General features: G+C 38.0%; 1 protein-coding gene across 3 annotated transcripts in view; it reads left to right on the plus strand.

Annotated features, from left to right (window-relative positions):
* Nucleotides 1-21,427, plus strand: part of COG3 (component of oligomeric golgi complex 3) — a 57,375-nt gene that overhangs the window by 6,123 nt on the left and 29,825 nt on the right. For 2 of the 3 annotated variants that reach the window (XM_033436779.2, XM_004274578.4), the window contains exons 2-14: nucleotides 2,852-2,998; nucleotides 5,247-5,308; nucleotides 6,356-6,521; nucleotides 7,313-7,387; nucleotides 8,497-8,589; nucleotides 9,262-9,387; nucleotides 10,663-10,743; nucleotides 11,878-11,921; nucleotides 12,388-12,514; nucleotides 13,107-13,198; nucleotides 14,301-14,440; nucleotides 15,868-16,028; nucleotides 18,809-18,920. In XM_033436779.2, the coding sequence (XP_033292670.1) occupies nucleotides 2,852-2,998; nucleotides 5,247-5,308; nucleotides 6,356-6,521; nucleotides 7,313-7,387; nucleotides 8,497-8,589; nucleotides 9,262-9,387; nucleotides 10,663-10,743; nucleotides 11,878-11,921; nucleotides 12,388-12,514; nucleotides 13,107-13,198; nucleotides 14,301-14,440; nucleotides 15,868-16,028; nucleotides 18,809-18,920 (1,426 nt within the window). Of the gene's footprint in view, nucleotides 1-2,851; nucleotides 2,999-5,213; nucleotides 5,309-6,355; nucleotides 6,522-7,312; nucleotides 7,388-8,496; nucleotides 8,590-9,261; nucleotides 9,388-10,662; nucleotides 10,744-11,877; nucleotides 11,922-12,387; nucleotides 12,515-13,106; nucleotides 13,199-14,300; nucleotides 14,441-15,867; nucleotides 16,029-18,808; nucleotides 18,921-21,427 lie in introns of those variants that run through there. The other variant, XM_033436780.2, reaches the window with a different exon arrangement.

Below are 21,427 nucleotides of genomic sequence, written 5' to 3' on the forward strand. Positions count from 1 at the left end.
TTGATGGGAATGTAAATTGGTGCAGACACTATGCAAAACAGTATGGGGGTTCCTTAAAAGACTAAAAATAGAGTTACCATTTGATCCAACAATCCCACTCCTGGGCATGTATCAGGAGAAAACTCTACTTTGAAAAGATACATGCATCCCAACATTCAGAGCCGCTCTATTTACAATAGCCAAGACATGGAAGCAACCTAAGTGTCCATCGACAGAGGAATGGATAAAGAAGATGTGGCACATATATACAATTACTCAGCCATAAAAAAGAATAAAATAATTCCATTTGCAGCAACATGGATGGACCTAGAGATTATCATACTAAGTCAGTCAGACAGAGAAAGAGAAATATCATATGATATCACTTATATGTGGAATCTAAAAAGTGGTACAAATACTTATTTACAAAACAGAAACAGACTCACAGACATAGTAAACAAACTTATGGTTACCAAAGGTGAAAGTGGGGGAGGGATAAATAAGGAGTTTGGGACTAATAAGTACAAACTACTATATATAAAATAGATAAACAACAAGGATTTACTGTGTAGCACAGGGAACTATATTCAATATCTTGTAATAACCTATAATGGAAAAGAATCTGAAAAAGAATATATATATATATACACACACATATTTCTGAATCACTTTGCTGTACACAAGAAACTAACACAACATTGTAAATCAACTATACTTCAATAAAAATAAATAAATTAAAAGAAACAAATTTACTTTGTTACTACTAATGAGTAGGAATAGTAATATGATAAATAGAAGCGGCTCCGCTTGATCGTGTGTATTATTTGGCAGGCGTTATGCTAAATACACGTAGCATTGTCTCCGAGGAGACAGCTTGTTGTTGGTAACTCGCACAGAGCGTGAGCAGGTAGGCTTAGCTCAGCTCAGCTTCCTCTGTCCTCAGAACCTCTGGTGGCAGCACACAGTTGCTGGTGACACGTTAGAGTCAAGATAGATTCTCATCAGATTTCAGAAACTTAATTCTTCCTGCCCAACAGTCCTTTTCTCTTCAGGGATTGTGTCACCATTCAGGAAGAGTTTATGTTGAACAATGATGCCCTTAGTAAGACGTATCTCTGTACATCCAGGACCCTCCTGGGAGAAAGCAGATTGAGGACCTTTCTGAACACTTTTTTTCTGTCTGCAGCTTCCCAGTGGTCCAAGGAGCCTGCTTTCTTACACCTGTGTTTTCTTCATTTCACAATGGCCTCATGATACAGATAATGTAATTCCTGTTTTACAGAGAAGAAATAGAGATTTAGAAGCATTATGTGATTTGCCCGTTGTAACACGCTTATTAAGTGAGCAGGGTTCAAACCAGGCTGCACTGTGATGTGCTTTACTGCGCCCGAAGGTGCAGCCCCACTTTAACCCAGACACAAAACTCCCTCCCTCCCTCCCTCCCTCCCTCCCTCCCTCCCTTGCTTCCTTCCTTCCTTCCTTCCTTCCTCCCTTCCCTCCTCCCTCCCTCCCTTCCTCCCTCCCTCCCTTCCTCCCTCCCTCCCTTCCTCCCTCCCTCCCTTCCTCCCTCCCTCCCTTCCTCCCTCCCTCCCTCCCTTCCCTCCCTCTTCCCTCCCTCCCTGCCTTCCTCTTTCTCTCTCTCTGCCCTCTCCTTCCTTCCTTCCTTCCTTCCTTCCTTCCTTCCTCCCTCCCTCCCTCCCTCCCTTCCTCCCTCCCTTCCTCTTTCTCTCTCTCACCCCTTCTTTCTTCCTTCCTTTCTTTCTTTCTTTCTTTTTCTCTTTCTTTCTCTCTCTCTTTTTGTGTGTCTCTCTCTTTCTTTTTGATGCCGCACTGCTCTCAGAATCTTAGTTCCCAGACCAGGGATCAAACCTGGGCCCACAGCAGTGAAAGCACTGACTCCTAACCACTGGACTGCCAGGGAATTCCCTCCCCCCATATTTAAAGTGTTGTATTTCTAAGTTAATGATGGTGCATTTTGCATCTAGCTTATTTTATTTTAGCTTTGAAGAGAAAATACTGTCTTCAGCTGAAATTTCTGTATCTAGAAAAATAGACAGGAGGCAATTTCCTAAGGCCTTGGATTAAGGTCTTTTATTGCTGGACCTTAGATGTCATGCCTTAAGGGCATAAACTGGGATTTAAACGAAATAATTCCACCCTTTTACCTTCCCCAGCATTCACACTCCCTTTCTTTTAAGTCCAAAAACAGCTTGCCTGTATGACCCTAGGTAAATGAACACCTGGAATATCTTTAGTAATGGCAAACTAGACAGTATTGTAGGTCTGATGGCCTCAAGGTGAGGCTCTTCTGAAGCTGATGGGAAATTCTGAAATTCTTTCTTTTCAGTTGTAATTTCAGAATTTGTCGGCAAGAAGACGTGGGTGAAGTGTGGCAACAGTGTAGAAATAGTAGAAGGGGATATAGTTGTTGGTAGTTGATTCTTGGGTACGATTTGTTTTCTGTTTTCTATTAATGAGGTGAGGCTTTTGTGTTGATAATGGAGAGGGCCGGCTGCTTTCATTAGCGTGCAGGTTTTGCCTTTGCCTTGGTGCTAGTTCCCAAGAAGTTCCAGTAGGAAAAGGTGTGTGGATTAGTACAGATTCACCACCAGTTTTCAAAAGGTAACTCAAAAACCATACTTTGCAAATGGTTGGGTATTGGTGTCATGTTTATATTTTGAGACCAGCATTTAATATAGAGAGAACCTGGTTCTAAGTGTTAGTATCATATGGCGCTTGTTAACATCAGACGATTTAACAGAAAACATTTCTTTCTCTTTCAAAACACCTGAGGTGGAATACCAATCTTGAGTTAAGTTTAGAGAATTTTCAAGTTATTTGAATATCTTTGTGGCTCTTTTTTTTTTTCAAGCTCCCAATTGAAGACTTGTGCAATTTAACATCCCAGTCGCTGCCCATTGCACAGACTTCAGTAGTGCCTGAATCTACAGAAGACATTCTCTTGAAGGGATTCACCTCCTTAGAAATGGAAGAAGAAAGAATTGAAACTGCACAGCAGGTGAATGGCAGCATTATTTCTAAGGATATTTGATTGTTTTAAATGTCTCAAGACAGAGGTCCTAATTAAAAGTTGTGAACATTTGAAACTGTAGTTAAAGTCTTTCTAGGACATCTTTTTTTTTGCGGGGGGGGGCGGGGGGAGCTGGAGAAAGAAGGATATATTACTTGCACCAAGTAAGGAGAACACCAGTGATCTTTCCCAAAGCTGTTTCTATTTCTAGAACATTTTTGATTTTGTGTTAGTTGTGGTTATTTCTTAAGTGTTTTAAATGAACCTGTTGCCCAGTTTTATTTGCAGTACAGATAAAAATATGCTATTCCAAGTTTGGATAGACTATTAGATTTATTAAGGTTTTGATATCTTATGCCCTTTAGACCTTCTCCCAGTACGTGTCTGTGTTAATGTGTCCCCCAACATGCATGTGCGTGGACACATGCACACATGCAGACCCCCCAACCGCACCCCTCACTGCTTGCTGCTAGGTAATTTCTTTCTTAAAAACCTCCATATGCTCTTTAGATGAACGCTTATAGTTATTTTTCTGAAATTTAGCATGTGAAATCTCTTGGTTTTTGCTTATTCCCAACTATAAACTTAAATGTACAGTAGTTTCTTCTGCTGCTTCCTCTGTCTCATCTTTCTGTCCTCTTAAGAATCAAAGCTGAGGAAGGACCTACTGTACAGTACAGAGAACTATACTCAATATTTTGTAATGACCTATAAGGGAAAAGAATCTGAAAAAGAACAGATATACACACACACACACTCACACACACACACACGCATAAAACGGAATCACTTTGCCATGCACCTGAAACTAACACAACACTGTACATCAACCATACTTCAATTTAAAAAAAAGAAGAATCAGAGCTAAGGCATTTACCAAGTGAAACATAAAGCAAATGTGCTGAATTGCATATACACTACGTCACGGGTCCCCAACCCCTGGGCCGTGGACCGGTAGTGGTCCGTGACCTGTTAGGAACCAGGCTGCACAGCAGGAAGTGAGCAGCGGGCGAGCGAAGCCTCATCTGTATTTACAGCCGCTCCCCATCGCTCGCATTACCGCCTGAGCTCCACCTCCTGTCAGCATTATGGGGAGTTGTATAATTATTGCATTATATATTACAATGTAATAGTAATAGAAATAAAGTGCACAGTAAATGTAATGCACTTGAATCATCCCAAAACCATCCCCCCCTGCCCCCCACTGGGTCCATGGAAAAATTGTCTTCCATGAAACCGGGCCCTGGTGCCAAAAAGATTGGGGACCTCTGCACTAAGTCAAGAGAGGCAGTGCTGCAAAGTGATGAAGAGCTCTAGCTCTAGAGTTAGACCAACCTGGATCTGAAGGTCACCTCTATCACTTACCATCTTTGTGAGCTTAGGCAAATTACTTATCTTCTCAGATCTCTTGTTTCCTAATGTGTAAAACAAAGATAATTATATATTTATAGGACTTTTATGAGAATTAAATTAGATAATGCATGTAAATGCAGTGTGTGCCAGGCACACAATCAGTGTTCAGGAAACGAAAGCCAAGGTACTTGGCAAGAGTAGTATCTTGAGAGAATAAAGTATACCTTTGACTTCGAATCCCACTTGAGAATTATAGAAGATAATCTTGCACCATGTCTGTGAATTTACTTGGACTATTTGAAAAAAAAAAAAAGATCTTCTGGATTAAATTTTCACTTGCATATCTCTCATTAAATTAAAAAAAAAGATCTAATACATTGTTATAATTTACATACAATAAAATGTACTCATTTTAAGTATACAACTTGATGGTAGGACCAGAATTCAAACCCAGGTTTGGCCGATGCAAAAGCTATGTTTTTAAACCACTCCTTTATATTATTTCTGAGCTTATATTCTCACAATTATTATTAGATAACATTAATATTTACCCAGAGCCCTATGTTACCTACTCAAATTTGGCAAACTAGCAGGTAGGCATTAGCTTCTTAGGAAGAAATGTTTATTTCTACATATTATCGTGTTAATACTCTTTCTTATTTAACTCTGAAAATGGCCCGTGTTTTTAAGATACTTTGCTTTTCCTGGAATGTAGACACTGACCATGCAATTAAATTGTCATCTCCTGGCTTACAGCTATAAATGTCTGAGCCCCAAACAGTAAGACTTAGTGTCTACCCTTTTGACTTGCTGTTTAGCATGTAACCACTTTTCATTTTGTCTGTTTTAGTTTTGTTGACAACATAATACCCTATTTTTCCAGTTTTTCTCATGGTTTGCAAAGCTACAAACTCAGATGGATCAGGATGAAGGAACTAAATATAGGTATGTGGCTCTTATATTTGTTGGCTGTCCTAATTCTTAGATCATCTTAAGCATTTCGTTATCTGTGCCTTTAAACAAAATTAAGGTACAAAGAAAACTTGAACAGCAACATTTTCTTTAAGAATAGCTAGAAAGGATGTGGGTCATTCCAACTGGTATTGGAAGTTGTGTGATTTTAAAAAAAGTCACATTGTAATTAATAGGTTAGGAGGGGCAGAGGTTGATTTTAGACAACTCTAGAAAGGCTTGGAATCAAGTGGGAGTTTTGTCAGGAACTCTAAGAGGTGTTTGCTGCCTTTCTTTAGAGGGAGAGACCCAAGAGACTTTAGGGATGGCCAACTAGGCAGGGTGTGAACTATGTTGTTTTGTTTGTGTATATTGACAGCGTGGGGGAAGTGACTGTACTGTTTCTAGCTGATTTGGGGACCGTGGGTTGAACATTTATATTCATTTAACATTAATTAAGTGACTACTATTGCTAGGCATTGTGTTAGGCTCTTTGATGTATGATTCCATTTAATCTTCATAGCAGCTCTATAAGGAAAGGTGTTATTATTCCCATTTTACAAATGAGTAAACAGAGGCCTGGAACTATTAAATACTTGCCTAATGTCATGGAGACTTGGGCAGAGCTGGGACTTGGAGTCAAGTCTTCCAATTCCAAGTCCAAAATTCTTTCCATGACATCACACCATCTCTCAAAGGCAGACATGACCTGAAGGATGGACCTACTTGTTACCTTGGGATGGGCCTGGTGTCTTTGAAAGTTGAGCCCATGATTTACTGCCCTACATGTGAAAAGCCAGTTTATGGCTTTAAGGCTGATTCCTTTTATTGCTCATAGTTTCAATCATTTTCCTTCTTAAGTACTGAAACAGTTTGTGACATAGTTTTTGCTGTATTTCTGAATATAATAAACTTTTTGAATAGGTCAGACTTTCCTTCTGAAATGCAAGCATTTGGAGGAAAACGAGACCTTGTTGTTTATTGTCTGTGCTTATTGGGGGAAAATATTATTGCCAATCCCCTTTTGGTTCTGTTTTCTAGACAGATGAGGGATTACTTGTCTGGGTTTCAGGAGCAGTGTGATGCTATATTGAATGATGTCAACAATGCTCTTCAGCATCTGGAATCATTGCAGAAACAGTATCTTTTTGTGTCCAATAAGACAGGAACCCTACATGAAGCCTGTGAACAGCTCCTGAAAGAGCAGGTAATTTGGAGTAGGAGAGAGTGTCAGTGACTGACTATGTTTAATATTTAATTTTAAATAGACGAATACAATTTAATTCTAATTTCCTTTATTTCTCCAAGTATATTTTGAACACTTCTCTGTATGAGGCCCTGTGCTAAGTATGCAAATTATTACCTTGACAGCCTGCTTTTAAGCTTATGTCAGCAGGGGCACGGGCAAGGGCAAGCTTTCGTATGTTTTGAGCTGTTAGGTCTCAGTACAGTTTCAGAGTGAAGAGAGTATATTCACATTTGCGACACTTTTCTTTTTTTTTTTTGGCTGTGCTGCGCGGCTTGCGGGATCTTAGCTCCCGACCAGGGATTGAACCCAGTCCTTGGCACTGAAAGCGCCGAGCCCTAACCACTGGACCATTAGGGAATTCCCTATTGACACTTTTCAAACAAGGCATAGTCATTATACTAATGGTGGGGTTCATGAAAAGATGAACAGATCTAGGTTGCACTTAAACTTGTGACTTAAAGATAGAATATTTAAGTTACTATACTTATCTCAGAATTTTATCTATGTATATTTTGTATGTTTTTAAAAAGGTAATCATCTGTTATTTTATAAAAAGATATGTAATTTACTGTAATAATCATTGCTTATTTTAGCCCATGACTGCAGAAATCTTTGGGCATTATTCTGAAATCATATATCTAATATAAACCTGTATGTCTAGTATAAATCTCCTCGATGTAATTTTGAGACTGGAGTGTTGATTCTTATGTTCTCATAATAATTGATTTTTCTCTTTTAAAAAATTCAAGTCGGAACTTGTTGATCTGGCTGAAAACATTCAACAAAAGCTTTCCTATTTTAATGAATTGGAAACTATTAACACAGTAAGCATTGTTCTTTATTTTTTCTAGAATTAGTGGCTTTATTTTATATTTCCCATTCTGAGTATAATCTTTAACCTTATAAATTGGCTTGAGTGATATTTTAACTTAATAGTTTGCTTGTTGTTAAGATATTCCTGTTTGTGAGTGATGGACATACCATTACCAGTTCAGATTTCCAAATATGATTTAAATAATAGTTCTTCTTAAATTGTATTTTTGCTATTAAAATCTCTTCATTTGTTAACTCTTATAGTATCATATTTGTAAGCTGTGAAGGTTATAAGAAGAAATATTCCATTTTAAATCTTGCTATGGTTGTACTTCTATAATAGTAATTAAAACATTTCTTAAACTAATCTCATGTTTAGTTTGAGGAAGAGTATAGTCCTCATAATGGATTCTTGGATCCCAAAGAGGTAGTCACAATGAAGACTTCTGTGTAAATTATATTTCTCTGTGTTCTGGCTCATAAATTAATCATAATAACTGCATATAAATGTTATTAAAATTATTAAATCTAAATTATTATAGTTTACTAAAGAGTTAGAAATAAAACCAGTAACCAGTTAACAGTGGAATGCAATGGGAAATATAAATCATTGCCAAACTATTTGTATATCAAGATAAGAAATAATTGGGCCATTTTACTTATCTTTTATATATATTATATAGGTTTATATATTTTAATATTTATCATTTTATCTATTATATTAAATATTAACTATCATGTTTATATTACCTTATATTAGTACTACTTGTATATGTTTATTTATATTTTACTTTCAGTATGACTGCTGAACATGGTAACTGGTAGTTAATCTTTTAACCTTGAGAAGATCGCCAGTGTTTGAAAGTGGAAAATTTATGTTGTAAAGTGCTAGAAAGTGGGAAATCTAGGTACATGATGTATTATTTTAATATAACATTGTGCAATGGAGTATAAAGTGTTTGCTAATTCGTGAAGAGCCCCATTAAAGGTCATTAGGAGTAAACTGAATTCAATCCATATTCTTTTAAATTAGTCCTTTCTTTATTGCATTGTTACACATGGGCTGCATTTGAGTATATTTGGTGACTCTTAAAATGTAAAATTTTTTTTTCCCTTAAAGAAATTGAATTCTCCCACGCTGTCTGTGAATAGTGAAGGATTTATACCAATGCTGGCCAAGTTAGATGACTGTATTACATACATATCATCTCATGTAAGTCATGGTATTTCTGTGTGTTTTAAAGAAATCTTAACATCCCTATTATATCATTTCTTATGCAGTAAACTAATTACTTCTTTCTGTAATATACTTGAAGAAAAACTATAGTAAATTCTTAGTCATTGTCAGTAGTGATGTAAAAAATGCTTTCAGTTGCTGCAGCAACCCCTGGAATAGAAAAAGCGGCTGGTTGACACAACTTTATCCCATCTAAAAGGACTAGTGATTTTTAGACTGTTGACTTAACTGTTTTGCTAGATAGATACTTCCTTGGAAACAAAAAGTATTACTTGAGGGGGGGGGAAATAAAAGGACACGTCCTTTGGTTTAATCACCATCTCTTTCTGCCCTCCAAGGATTTATAGCTGTATTTATTTCACCCAACTCCTATTCTTTTCTTAGTTGGGCCTCACATATTAGCCTTGAGGTCTGTGGGGTACTGAAAATATATTTTGCTAAAAGCTGCAAGTATTTATTGAGCCCTTGCTTTGTGCCAGGCACAGGGAATTTGGCTATGACCAAGACAGTCATAGTATTTGTCTTCAAGGAGCTTACAGTCTACATAAGATCTTCTTTTGAACTTTCTGTATAGCTTTACATAAAGGACAGGTTGGTTTTCATTAAAAGTTTGCTTCATTTTTGTAAATCTTTCCCTTTCCTTTACAGCCAAATTTTAAAGATTATCCTGTATATTTACTGAAGTTTAAGCAGTGTCTTTCTAAAGCTTTGCACCTCATGAAGACATATACAGTGAACACACTACAGAACCTCACAAGTCAGTTATTAAAAAGGGTGAGTTAACTGGTGAGGTGATTTTTGTTTTTGTTTTTTTAATTCATTTATTTTCCATAATGTTAGTCTGAGATTAGTATCTAGTAACTCCAATTTTTTTTTTTACCTTTTGTTAAATAAATGTGTTGCAATTTTATTTACAATAAGAAAAAATGCCTGTATTATATATGTCTGTCACAGTCTTATTTTCAAAGAATATATAACAGTGTGAGAAATATTCAGTACTATATGATAAATAATAAAATAAGATTCAAACTATTTCTCACTTTAACTTTTTCTTTTCCTATCTTTTCAAAGAAAATATTAGGAGGAAATACACCAAAATAATAAAAGTGGTTCTGTCTGAGTGGTAGAATTACATATGATAGATAATTTGAATTTCTTTCTTTACAAATGATGGATAATTTAATTTACTGTATTTAGCAAATGTATTTTTATTGAATGCCTTCTAAATGCTTGGCATTGTACTAAGAACTGTACAGTAGTGAAAGGAGCTAACAAGGTCCCTGCCCTCATGGAGCTTATGTTCAGGAGAAATAATCAGTAAAGAAGGAAGAAGACAAATTAATCAATTACAGATTTTAGTAGATGCTAGGTGGAAAATTAGCAGCGTGTTAGGTTAGAAAATAAGAGTGGAGCTAGATCAGATGGTCACTGAGCACATTTCTTTCCTAAGAAAATAAAACCTGAAAGATAATTTATTTTTTCAGCCTACTTTCTAAAGAATATGGACTATCTTGAGCTTTTAGTTCAAAGCTGCTGAGTTTTGTATTGCATTTTACCGTTCACATTGCTCTTAGCTGACATAACAGACTATATAATTTTTCTATTTTGCAAAATTTTATTTTAGGAAACTAATGTCTAATAAGTACTAGTACCTACTATGTGTTAGTGCTGTATAACTGAGCTGTGGAAAACCTTTGTGCATATGTGTTATCACCATGTAATGGATGCACTGAATCTCAGAGAGGTTAAGTAATTTGACCAAAGTCCTACACTCAGAAAGTGACTGAGTATGAATCTGAGTTCAGTCTTTTTACCACCAAAATTCATGTAACATAGCATAAATTTTAATTATAAAGTAGAGAGAGATGACAGCTCCACATAATTATTTCTCATGTGTAGCAATAATAGTATTTAATCTTTCTCTCTGTAAGCTTTTGGTTGGTATATAGGCCAAGCAGTAGCCATATGAAATGGTTTGTGTTATATTTTCTGAATAATTATTTGTTCGCTAATTATCTTCCTTCCCTATCCTCCCCCATGTTTCTTTAGGATCCTTCATCTGTACCTAATGCAGACAATGCCTTCACATTATTTTATGTGAAATTTCGAGCTGCTGCCCCCAAAGTCAGAGTAAGTCTATTGACATAAATAAGATAATGCTATGAAATTTATTTAGCCAGCCCTTTTGAAATGCTAATGTATGTTAGGTCCTTTGTTTATACCAGGAAAATGAACCTGAATGAAAGGTAGGCTTTGTCCTTCCACATTATAGCAGTGTATGTTGAGGTGCTTTAAGCCCACAGAGGAGGAAACACCTAGCTGTTCCTGGAATGCTCAGGGAAGGTTTCCAGTTGAAGATGATACTTGAGCTTTAAAAAACATAGATTTATAGCAGACTTGAGGGGATTGATAAGGATATTTTATACAGAGAGAGCAGCATGTATAGGGAAAGTTGTGGAGACATAAAAGACTTGTATTTTGGGAGGACCTCATTTAAGACTGGAACACAAGACTTTCAGTAGGGTGTGATAGGAAAGAAGAAAGGAAAGATGGCAAAGACCATCTCACAGAGGATGTTGCATGTCATGCTAATTCAGGAAAAGTAGAGAGCCAGTGCAATATTTTAAATCAGTGTAATCCCAGATACAGCTCAATGGTTAAGAATCCGCCTGCCAATGCAGGAGACGCGTGTTTGAGCCCTGGTCCAGGAAGAGCCTACATGCCTCGGAGCAACTAAGCCCGTACGCCACAACTACTGAGCCTGCGCTCTAGAGCCCACAAGCCACAACTGCTGAGCCCGTGTGCCACAACTACTGAAGCCCGTGTACCTAGAGCCTGTGCTCCCAGCAAAAGAAGCCACCGCAATGAGAAGCCCGCGCACCTCAATGAAGAGTAGCCCCCGCTCGCTGCAACTAGAAGAAAGCCTATGCACAGCAACGAGACCCAGCTCAGCCAGAAAGAAATTAAATAAATAAAAATTTTAAAAAATCTTTAAAAAAGAAAAGCAGATCGCAAAGCTGAATATATAGTATAATTCCAGTTTTGTTTAAAAAGAAAAATGTGGTAACTGTGTGCATACAAAAACTGAAAGAAAATATTCTGAAATACTGTGATTAATTTTTTTTGTGTTTTAGGTGATTTTCATGTTTCAACTTTTTTGTAGTCACAGATTTTCTAACATGAGCTTGTGTTACTATTATAATCAGAAAGCAATTGAAAATATAACTAAAACAGATGGAGTTAGTGGACTTTTCTTTATTCCAGACTCTCATCGAACAAATAGAACAACGATCTGAAAAAATACCTGAGTGAGTACCCACAGGTTCTTCAATTTCCAAATTACCTTCCTTGAAGTGCTATTTTGCCAAGTCTGTTATGTCCCTGATATTTTCTGAGCAATTACCTTGCATGCTGTACAAGACTTTTCTTGTAGCACACAGCTCAGTTTGGGGAGCAGGGTCACAGACCTGACTTGGTGAGTTTGTAAGGCATCTTTTCCCATATAGCAGGATTTCCTTCTCATTTAGGTAGATGTAACATCACTACTTGTGGAAGATAAATCTGTCTTTAAAAGATAAAGGTTATGGTAGTTCATTATGATTTGTTTTTTCTTTATATACATAAATATTTCTAGTATTTATTGTGGGCAAATGAGCAGTAACCATATAGCTTTGGACGTTTGGCAACCTATTTTGGGATTTAAGATCGGATTTAATTTACATATCTGAAATCAGAAGTTTATACAGTACTCCAATCTCATTTGCTTTTCATCAGATACCAACAACTGCTAAATGACATCCACCAGTGTTACCTTGATCAGCGGGAACTCCTTTTGGGCCCTAGTATTACTTGTACTGTAACAGAGTTAACCAGCCAGAATAACAGAGACCACTGTGCCTTGGTGAGTTTCTGCCTGTTGTGGTTTAATGTTAAACCTTCTTTTGAGCTGTTATGATACCCTAGAAACTATACTTGGGTAAATAAGTTTTGGTCCCCATATCAACAAACTTACATAATGTTTCTTTCTGTTATGACAAATCTAGTTTAGTAATTAGCATTCAATTTGGCAAAATATTCTCATTTTGATTGATTTTTTGAAGTATGAAGATTCACAAATCAGTATTGTTTTTTCAAAGATGAGGTTTCAAAGTTTCTGGATTTATGTAGACAAATTAATCTTAGCTTTTGCTGCAGAAGTGCTTTTTTGTTTAGTGTGATTTTAAGTCAGATTATAGAAAAAAAATAAAGATTATTTTTTTAAATACTTTTCAACTAGAAGAGTAATTTTCATTGTCAAAAGCTTAGAAAGCATAAAGAAGAAAATAAAAATCATCGATAGTTCCACTGTGCAGAAAACCATTTTCTGTTCTTCAGGGAGCTGTTTTGTGGATTATATATGCATAGTCTCTTTGTAAATAAAATGTTGACTTTATTTCATAAATGCTGGAGTTGTGTGTCTCTAACTGTAGATGGTGTGTGTTTGTTTCCCGCAGATTCGCAGTGGCTGTGCCTTTATGGTTCATGTATGCCAGGATGAGCACCAACTTTATAATGAATTTTTTACAAAACCAACATCAAAATTAGAGTAGGTGGTACACGGAATCTAACTCTTGTTTTTAAGATTTAATTCGCTAATGGCTGTAATGGCTTATTATAGGAGTATTCTAAAGTTAACTATGGAGTGTTTTAACTTTTGTGGGTATGTGAACAGAATATTGTTGGATGGGACAGTGGTTATTTATTTTGAAATAAATGTGCAGCTTGAAGGCCAACATGCTTTCATATTGTTTATAATTATGGAGACAATAAGTTATGATAGTAAGAATCCTGTATAGGGAACTATCTTGGTATCTAGATCCCTTTTTCTACACTAAGTGTAATAATTCCTTCTATTTAAAAAATTCTATGATTCTAACTAATGAAGGACACTTAAAAACGTAGATACTATTTAAAATCCTTTTCCTTATTTTTCTCAAAGTGTCTTTCAAACCCACTGTCAGTCACTTTTGGGTTCTTCATATTGGTGGTTTTGACTGTTAAAAAATTCCAAGATTATGACTCTTGTAAAGGGGAAGAGACAAATATATCTTAACGGTTTTGATGGAATACTATATATAGAAGAGTACTGTTGACAATATAAAGAGTATAGACAGCCTAATGTTTTTCTTTTCAAATGTTTAAAATTGTCAAAATACTTGGTGTATGTCCAGAATATTTTGAGTTTTGTTTATCTAAGTCTGTAAGTATTCAAGAGTTTTGAACCTATCTTTCCTGGGGAAAATGTCACCATTTGATTCATAGTGGTATAGGTTATAAAAGGAAAATTAAGTCTACTGAAATATTTTTTATTGTTTTTGAAAGGACATACACAAAATTATTGCTAACATAAGTACAAGTTGTAATAAATTGACACTCGGCTGGGGCCAGCTAATTGTTGAGGATTGCTTATTAATTCTGAGCTTGATTATTGATTCTAGCAAAAACAGTTCACAGAATTACTTTCAGCCTTTCACTTCTCATCATATAATGTCCCCACGTACTATTTTCCAGTATATATATATATATATATTTTTTTTTTGTTTTGTTTTGTTTTGTTTTGGCTGGAAGCAATCAAGGGTGACTTTTAAACTATTAGGAAATACTGAAAGGATTACTGCTGATAACCATGTTTTATTCTTTCATTTTAGTGAACTTTTGGAGAAACTGTGTGTGTCATTGTATGATGTCTTCAGGCCATTGATCATTCACGTTATTCACTTAGAGACTTTATCGGAACTTTGTGGGATTCTTAAAAACGAGGTGCTTGAAGATCATGTACAGAATAATGGTAAATAAGTAGAAATGATCATTTCAAAGGTCTTTTTAATTATATCTATGGCTCAATGAATCTGAAAAAGATTAGTACCTCCCCCCATCCCTATATAAACAGCATTTTTAAAACTTGGGTTGATGCCTTGTCTCTTTTTGAATCAAGATGCACCTTATTCTGTGACTAAATAATAATGGGGAAAGAATTTTTAAATCTGGGCAAAATTAGTAATAAAATAATTATAGCTACTATTCTTTCTGGCATCTGAAATCCATAGAGAACTGACCATCAGTTTTGGGTTGGGTATTTCTAGTACACTATTACCAGAGTACATAAAGTAATTGACTGTATTGCATAGTCTTAATTTAAAAAACAGAAATTGTTTCAGCATACATACATAGTAATAATTCATCTTTTTTGAAATTACAAATAAAGAAAAGCAATTCTCTGGAGTAGCTCTACTTTATTCATCTAATACATGCTTTAACAATTGGTTTGATTGTCATAAAAAACATGATTTTCCTAGTGATACTTAGGTACCTTTAAAAAATACCCTTCAGGTAATCATTTTACTGGCAGAAATTATTGTCCTTACTTTGACTTTCCTTAAGAGACACTATAGGTTTGTTACTCTTCCCGAGTTTCTTATTCTATTGCATTTAGTTCATTCTAAGATGTACATTTTCTCCCATTTTAATGCCTGTGAATTAAAGATGATTTTTAAAATTAATGTAAATATTTATATGAGTGTGTAATGCCTCCAACTCCCCAGCCCTTGGAAAGCTGATACTGAATCACTGGTGTGTCTTAACATTGATGGCATCTTAGGAATGAAGAAATTCTATACAAACGCATATCTCATTTTATTTATTTATTTGGCCACACTGCGCGGCTTGTGGGATCTTAGTTCCCTAACCAGGGATTGAACTCGGGCCCTCGGCAGTGAAAGTGCAGAGTCCTAACCACTGGACCGCTGAGGAATTCCCTCATTTTATTTTTTTATTCATTTTTCTTTGTGAGAATGTTAACAAGTCATTTAATATCTGTGGGACTCCATCTGTAAAATGGGGGTGATAACCTAAGTAATAAGCTGCTTTAGCTATCTCTCAGGATTGGTATGAAGCTATAGAGATACCTTTTAAAAAAACACAAAGCACTTTAAAAATAAGATTATTATTCACATTAATAATGGAAATTATTTCACAGAGTCCCAGGAAGAAGATGTAAGGGCAAATTTATTTTCCAATTTTAAATTTGAGGAAATTGGAAGACATTTATTAAATTTTTCTAAGGTCACTAAGTCATACCAAAATAGAATACAGCCAGTCCCTGAAGCAAGAGTGGTTTATACTATTACTAGACAATTTTGTAACATTTTTGCTTGTTTAAAGAAAGTATTTTTTAAATCTGAAGGAATGGGTGATTGACCTTTTTTTTTTTATCAGCTGAACAGTTGGGGGCATTTGCAGCTGGAGTAAAGCAGATGTTGGAAGATGTACAAGAGCGACTTGTCTACCGAACCCACATCTACATTCAGACAGACATCACAGGCTATAAACCAGCTCCTGGAGATCTAGCGTATCCTGATAAGTTAGTAATGATGGAGGTAGGGTCTCCTTATTTGATCTCTCCCCTACCCCACACAACTTTTCGATATTTTATACTGGTGAGAATAGGATTTTTCTTTTTAATTCTCATTCAGGATGCAAAAATCAAGATAAACCTGCCATGAAATCATAGGAAATAAAACTTAAAAAAACTGAACAGGTATAATTTGTTAGATTGTCCCTCCTTCAAGTTGTGTTTTATAAACATTTGATTCGGTTTTCTGTCCTTTTCCAGGAAGCGTGTCTTCTCAATTTTTAAATAGAATTAGTGCTTTCTATGATTTCTCTTTTTTTTGGTAAGTGGCATAGAAGAGGATTAATAACATATAAGCCACCAGAGTTGATGGTCACATAACCATGTGTCGTCTTCTCTCATTAAAAACTCTGGTGGTTGTCTCCTCAAAATTACACAGTGCTGGTGTCCAGTTTATGGTTTGAAGACTTAGGTACATCTCACTAATCTTTCAGTTACATATGTATCTTCATTTTCTTTGAGTGCTGTACAGAGTTAAAATAATGCATAGGGTATTAGTGCTTAAACAGAATTAGAACCTGGAAATTCTTTTTATTTGTTTATTAATTTTTTTGAATGACAAAATCAGGTTTATTGCTCCAGGTTAAGCCAGTGAAGACTGGATATGGGAAGGGTGAGGGGGGAACACAGGAACTTGGTGAAGGCATCCTCCCGGCCTTGGCCTATACTGAGTTCTTGGCACCCTGGGAAGCCAACCAGTCAGTGCGTTTCAGACCTGCTGATCACCTGCCCATGGGCCAGACCCACAGTAAAGTTTGAGGCACAACCCCAGGCTCTGGGGAGCATATCCCTCCTCCCTATGGGGTCACCTGCACAGGTCTGAGCACAGAGGAGGGGTCTGCAGAGATGGCCTCTGCTGGGGCTGTATCCTTAGGAAGGTATCTTGGTGGAGGAGGAGGCTGCCCCCTTCTTCTTGGTGGGGGCCTTCAGCAGCTCCAGCTTCTTGGGCAGACTGGTATAAACAGGTCTGTTTCTCAGCCGGATCTAGGGAGTTGTGCTCTCTCCCCTTCCTCCCCTCCTTTCCTTGTCTCCTTTGTATCAGTTTTTACATTCTAGATAGGATACCTGTTTTAATAGTGCTGTCTGATAGGATGTTAGGTGATTGAGTTTACTATATACCCCCTCCCAGTTTAATTTAGTGATACATTTGGTATGTTTATTTAGTCAACACATGGCCAGTATCCTGAGTGTTTTCTTTTTATTATTTTTTAAAATTTGTTTATTTATTTATTTATTGGCTGCCTTGGGTCTTCGTTGCTGCGCACGGGCTTTCTCTAGTTGAGGTGAGCAAGGGCTATTCTGCATTGCTGTGCACAGGCTTCTCATTGCAGTGGCTTCTCTTGTTGCAGAGCATGGGTTCTAGGCACGCATGCTTCAGTAGTTGCGGCACGCAGGCTCAGTAGTTGTGGCGCACGGGCTTAGTTGTTCCGCAGCATGTGGGGTCTTCCCAGACCAGGGATCGAGCCCGTGTCCCCTGCATTGGCAGGTGGATTCTTTTTTTTTTTTTTTTTTTTTTGCGGTACGCGGGCCTCTCACTGTTGTGGCCTCTCCCGTTGCGGAGCACAGGCTCCGGATGCGCAGGCTCAGCGGCCATGGCTCACGGGCCCAGCTGCTCCGCGGCATGTGGGATCTTCCCGGAGCGGGGCACGAACCCGTGTCCCCTGCATCGGCAGGCGGACTCTCAACCACTGCGCCACCAGGGAAGCCTGACCTCTTGTTTTAAGTGTACTGCTTCCAGTAAATCTATTTGCTTTGTTTTTCTTTTGGTGAAGGTCAGGGATTTAAGGTGATCTGGCTGTGACATCTGTGTGCCATTTAGGGATTAGCTATACTTTCTGGTTTCTGTTTGCAGAATGGAAGGACGGGCCTGACTGATACAGAACCTGTCTCCTAAACAGTTCTCTGGCTATTCTTTTTGGCAGTAGGTGGGTGTCTGTTAGGCCAGGGGTCCCCAACCCATCCATGGCCTGTTAGGAACCAGGCCGCACAGCAGGAGGTGAGTGGCGGGTGAGCAAGTGAAGCCTCATTTGTATTTACAGCTGCTCCCCATCTCTCACATTACTGCCTGAGCCACCCTCCCCCGCATCTGTGGAAAAAGTGTCTTCCATGAAACTGGTCCCTGGTGCCAAAAGGTTGGGGATTGCTGTGTTAGGCCTTCATTTCTGTATATTTCCACCTTTATAACCAATGTAAATAAGTAGGATTTTCATTGCCAACTTAGTAGTTAGTGACCTGTGTGTATTTGATGATATTCTTTAGATAGTGAAAAAGAGTTAAATAGTCTCAGTCCATAAGATAATTTTTAAAAATCTGCTTAAAAAATAACAAACTGTAGCTATTCTCACATAAAGAGAAAACCTGTAGTTTGAGTTTGCCAACTCCTTGATAAAAGCATTTCTGACATCTAGAATGTACCCAGTCTTAAATATGAATACTTTGTTTCTAAATGTAAAATTGAAAATTAAGCTTCTAATCTGAGCCTTGTATATTTGACTCTCTTCAGCAGATACCTTGTAATGGTTCTGAAATTAGTGGTTCAGAAAAGGCTATGTATGCCTTTATGAGAATAGAGACACTCTGTACCAATTTAACTTTTTCATCTCCATGTGTTGTTTTGGCATAGTTCATTAGTTCGTTTATCCTTTAATTAGTATATATTTTTTTACCTTATAGAAAAAATGTGTTCATATTGCTAAACACAGCTGAAAACTACACTTTAATGTTCCTTCTGATTTCTTTATACAGCAAATTGCACAGAGTTTAAAAGATGAGCAGAAGAAGGTACCACCTTCAGAAGCTTTGTTTTCAGATGTTCAGTTAGAAGAAGCAGAGCCTCCTAATAATCTAACAAAATCTGGTATGTCATGATGTTTTAACTTCCAGCTTTTATTCATTCATTTAATAAACTTTTATTGAGGACTTGTCATGTCTCAGGCAAGAAAAGCAGCTTGTGCCTTTGAGGAGCCCACACTTTAGCAGGGGGAGATTGGCAAGCCACAGGCGTAATTCAGGGGTGACAGGATAAAGGTAGGCACAGGGCACTCTTGGACCACGGGAAAAGGACATCAGAATTGTGAAGGGAGATGAACTTTGAGTGCAGGAAGGCTGATTCAGTGAGAGGTGTGGAATCTGAAAGCTGTAGTGTTGATGAGTATGAGAGAGTCAGGTGAAATAAGGTTGTTTTAAGATAGAATCGCATGGAAGACGGCATACAGGAATGGAAGACCATGGTTGCTTTGGGGATGTCAGGTGGTTTGCTGAGTTTGGGTACCGGTTCCTGCAGGAAGGTGCAGGCAAAACAGGCCAGCTTGTGATAGGTGTCAGGTGATAATCTCATGGACTTTGAAATTCTACCTAATTGTACCATCAGATTTGCATTTTTAAAAATGTATTGAGTGCCTAGGACGCGGGTAAAAAAATTGACGGAAACGTATGGGATAGCTTGGACTAGGGTACCTGTTAGGCAAGGAACAAAATTGTCCAAGAGTCACCCTGGATAACTGATGAGTTATCTAGACAACAGGCTAGATGAGAAGTAGGGCACCCCTTCTCCTCACCCCTCAGCTGTAAGAGTGACACTCAGACTCAGCTCCATGTGGGACTGACTGGGAGTTGGGGGTACTGTAACTCCATGGGCTTTAAAGAGCCCCAGCTGCCCCCAAATCCCCAGGCTTAGTGCATCATCAGTTTATTCTGAGTCAGCTCTGTAACAGTTGACACCCCAAATCCAGACTGCCCAACAGCCTCAGTATTCCCCATCTGACAAAGCCGTTTTATCACGCCTGCCCTATAAGAAGAGAGACCATAGGGAGCTGAAATTTCCTCCTCTGGAATAGAACCCATGCCGTGTCCTAATACACATCTTGGTCTAGTTAGCCGCTTGAAGAGTTACTGGAGAGACTAGAGTACATTTCTGTCTTACCAACCCTGGCCTTGTACCTTTCCCCAGTAAAGCTTATTCTTTAACTCATGCCTGGCATTACGTTAAGGTGTTGTTGGTAGAGCTGTGGAGACTGGTTAGGATGTTGTTGTGTTTTTCCACCTGAAAGGTAAAGGTGGTTTGAACCAGGGCGTTGATGGGGGGGAATGGAGAGAAGTGTATAGATGGGGGATATAGTTAGAAGTGTGAATCAGTAGAATTTGGTGATGCACTAGATATGGGGGCTAAGGAAGATTGAGTAAGGTCCATGTGGAACAACCGAGAGACCTGTATTAAATGTATCTAGAGTTATGCTGTCCAATACGGGAGCCATAGAGCATGTGAAATGTGGCTAGTCCGAACGTGCTGTGTGTAAATACACAACAGATTTCAAAGACTTAGTATGAAATAAAGAATAAAAAGTATCTTATTAGTGATTTTTATATTGATTATATGTTAAAATAATGAGATTTTTGATCTGTTAGATTAAATAAAATATATTCTAAGTAGTTCCACTAGTTTTACCTTTTTTAATGTGGCATTTTAACGTGTCACATTTATGATTCACATAAGAGTCCTCTTGCACAGCACTAGCTCTAGAGCTATAAAGAGGCAGCTGATTCAGAGGTAAAGACTGAGGACCCTTGATGCTTTGGACTCATATGAGATCATCCAGGACAGAGGGTAGAGTGACAGTAACAGAAGTCTGGGGAGAGAGTCTTAGGAGCAAATGGAGGGAGGGGGTGCGCTGGGCTGACAGGGGAAGGACAGCCAGAGGGGTCAGAGGGTGTGATTAAGCCAGAGGAGGAGGGGTTGGCAGAGTGATTTGAGTAAAGTGGTGAGAAATAGGAAATGGGAGGATATTGTGGTTAGAGGGTGGGATGCTGAGTTTTCATGATTAAGAGGTGGAATAGTTTGGAGTAATAAGAAGGTCTGTAGAAAGCAATTCTGAAAGAAAGTCATAAGAAACTGTGTCTGGAGTAGGGGGTGCAGGGATGGAAGTGAAGGTCTTTGGAGTTGAGACGGGCAAGGGTAACCATATGGGTCATCCCTAAGGTTGTCAACGCTGTTCAGAATAGACATGGAATTTGGGATGGGAAGCAAGGCTCTGAGTCTGGTGGCAAGGGGAGCAAAAAAGAAAAGAACGAGTGTAATCACTTCTCCTGCTTCCAGGGTATGTCAGAAGTGAGAAAATGAGATTGTTCTGAAGTGAGGCCTTCAAGTGATGTGATGTTCATGTCATGGGAGTAGTGTCAGGTCAAGTTGGTGGAGGGCCCACGGTGTGAGGAGGCCGACGATGAGTGTCTTCAGAACGCATGGGCCTTGTTCTCTGCATGGAGAAGTGAGGGCAGCGGCAGGCTTGCAGAGGGAGGGTGGTGGGGGCCCACGGCGGGAGCCGATGCAGAAGCCCTGCTACCGGGTTTGCTCAGCTCTTCAGAAGAGGC

The sequence above is a fragment of the Orcinus orca genome, chromosome 18, assembly GCF_937001465.1.
Source record: "Orcinus orca chromosome 18, mOrcOrc1.1, whole genome shotgun sequence".
NCBI classification, from domain to species: domain Eukaryota; kingdom Metazoa; phylum Chordata; class Mammalia; order Artiodactyla; family Delphinidae; genus Orcinus; species Orcinus orca.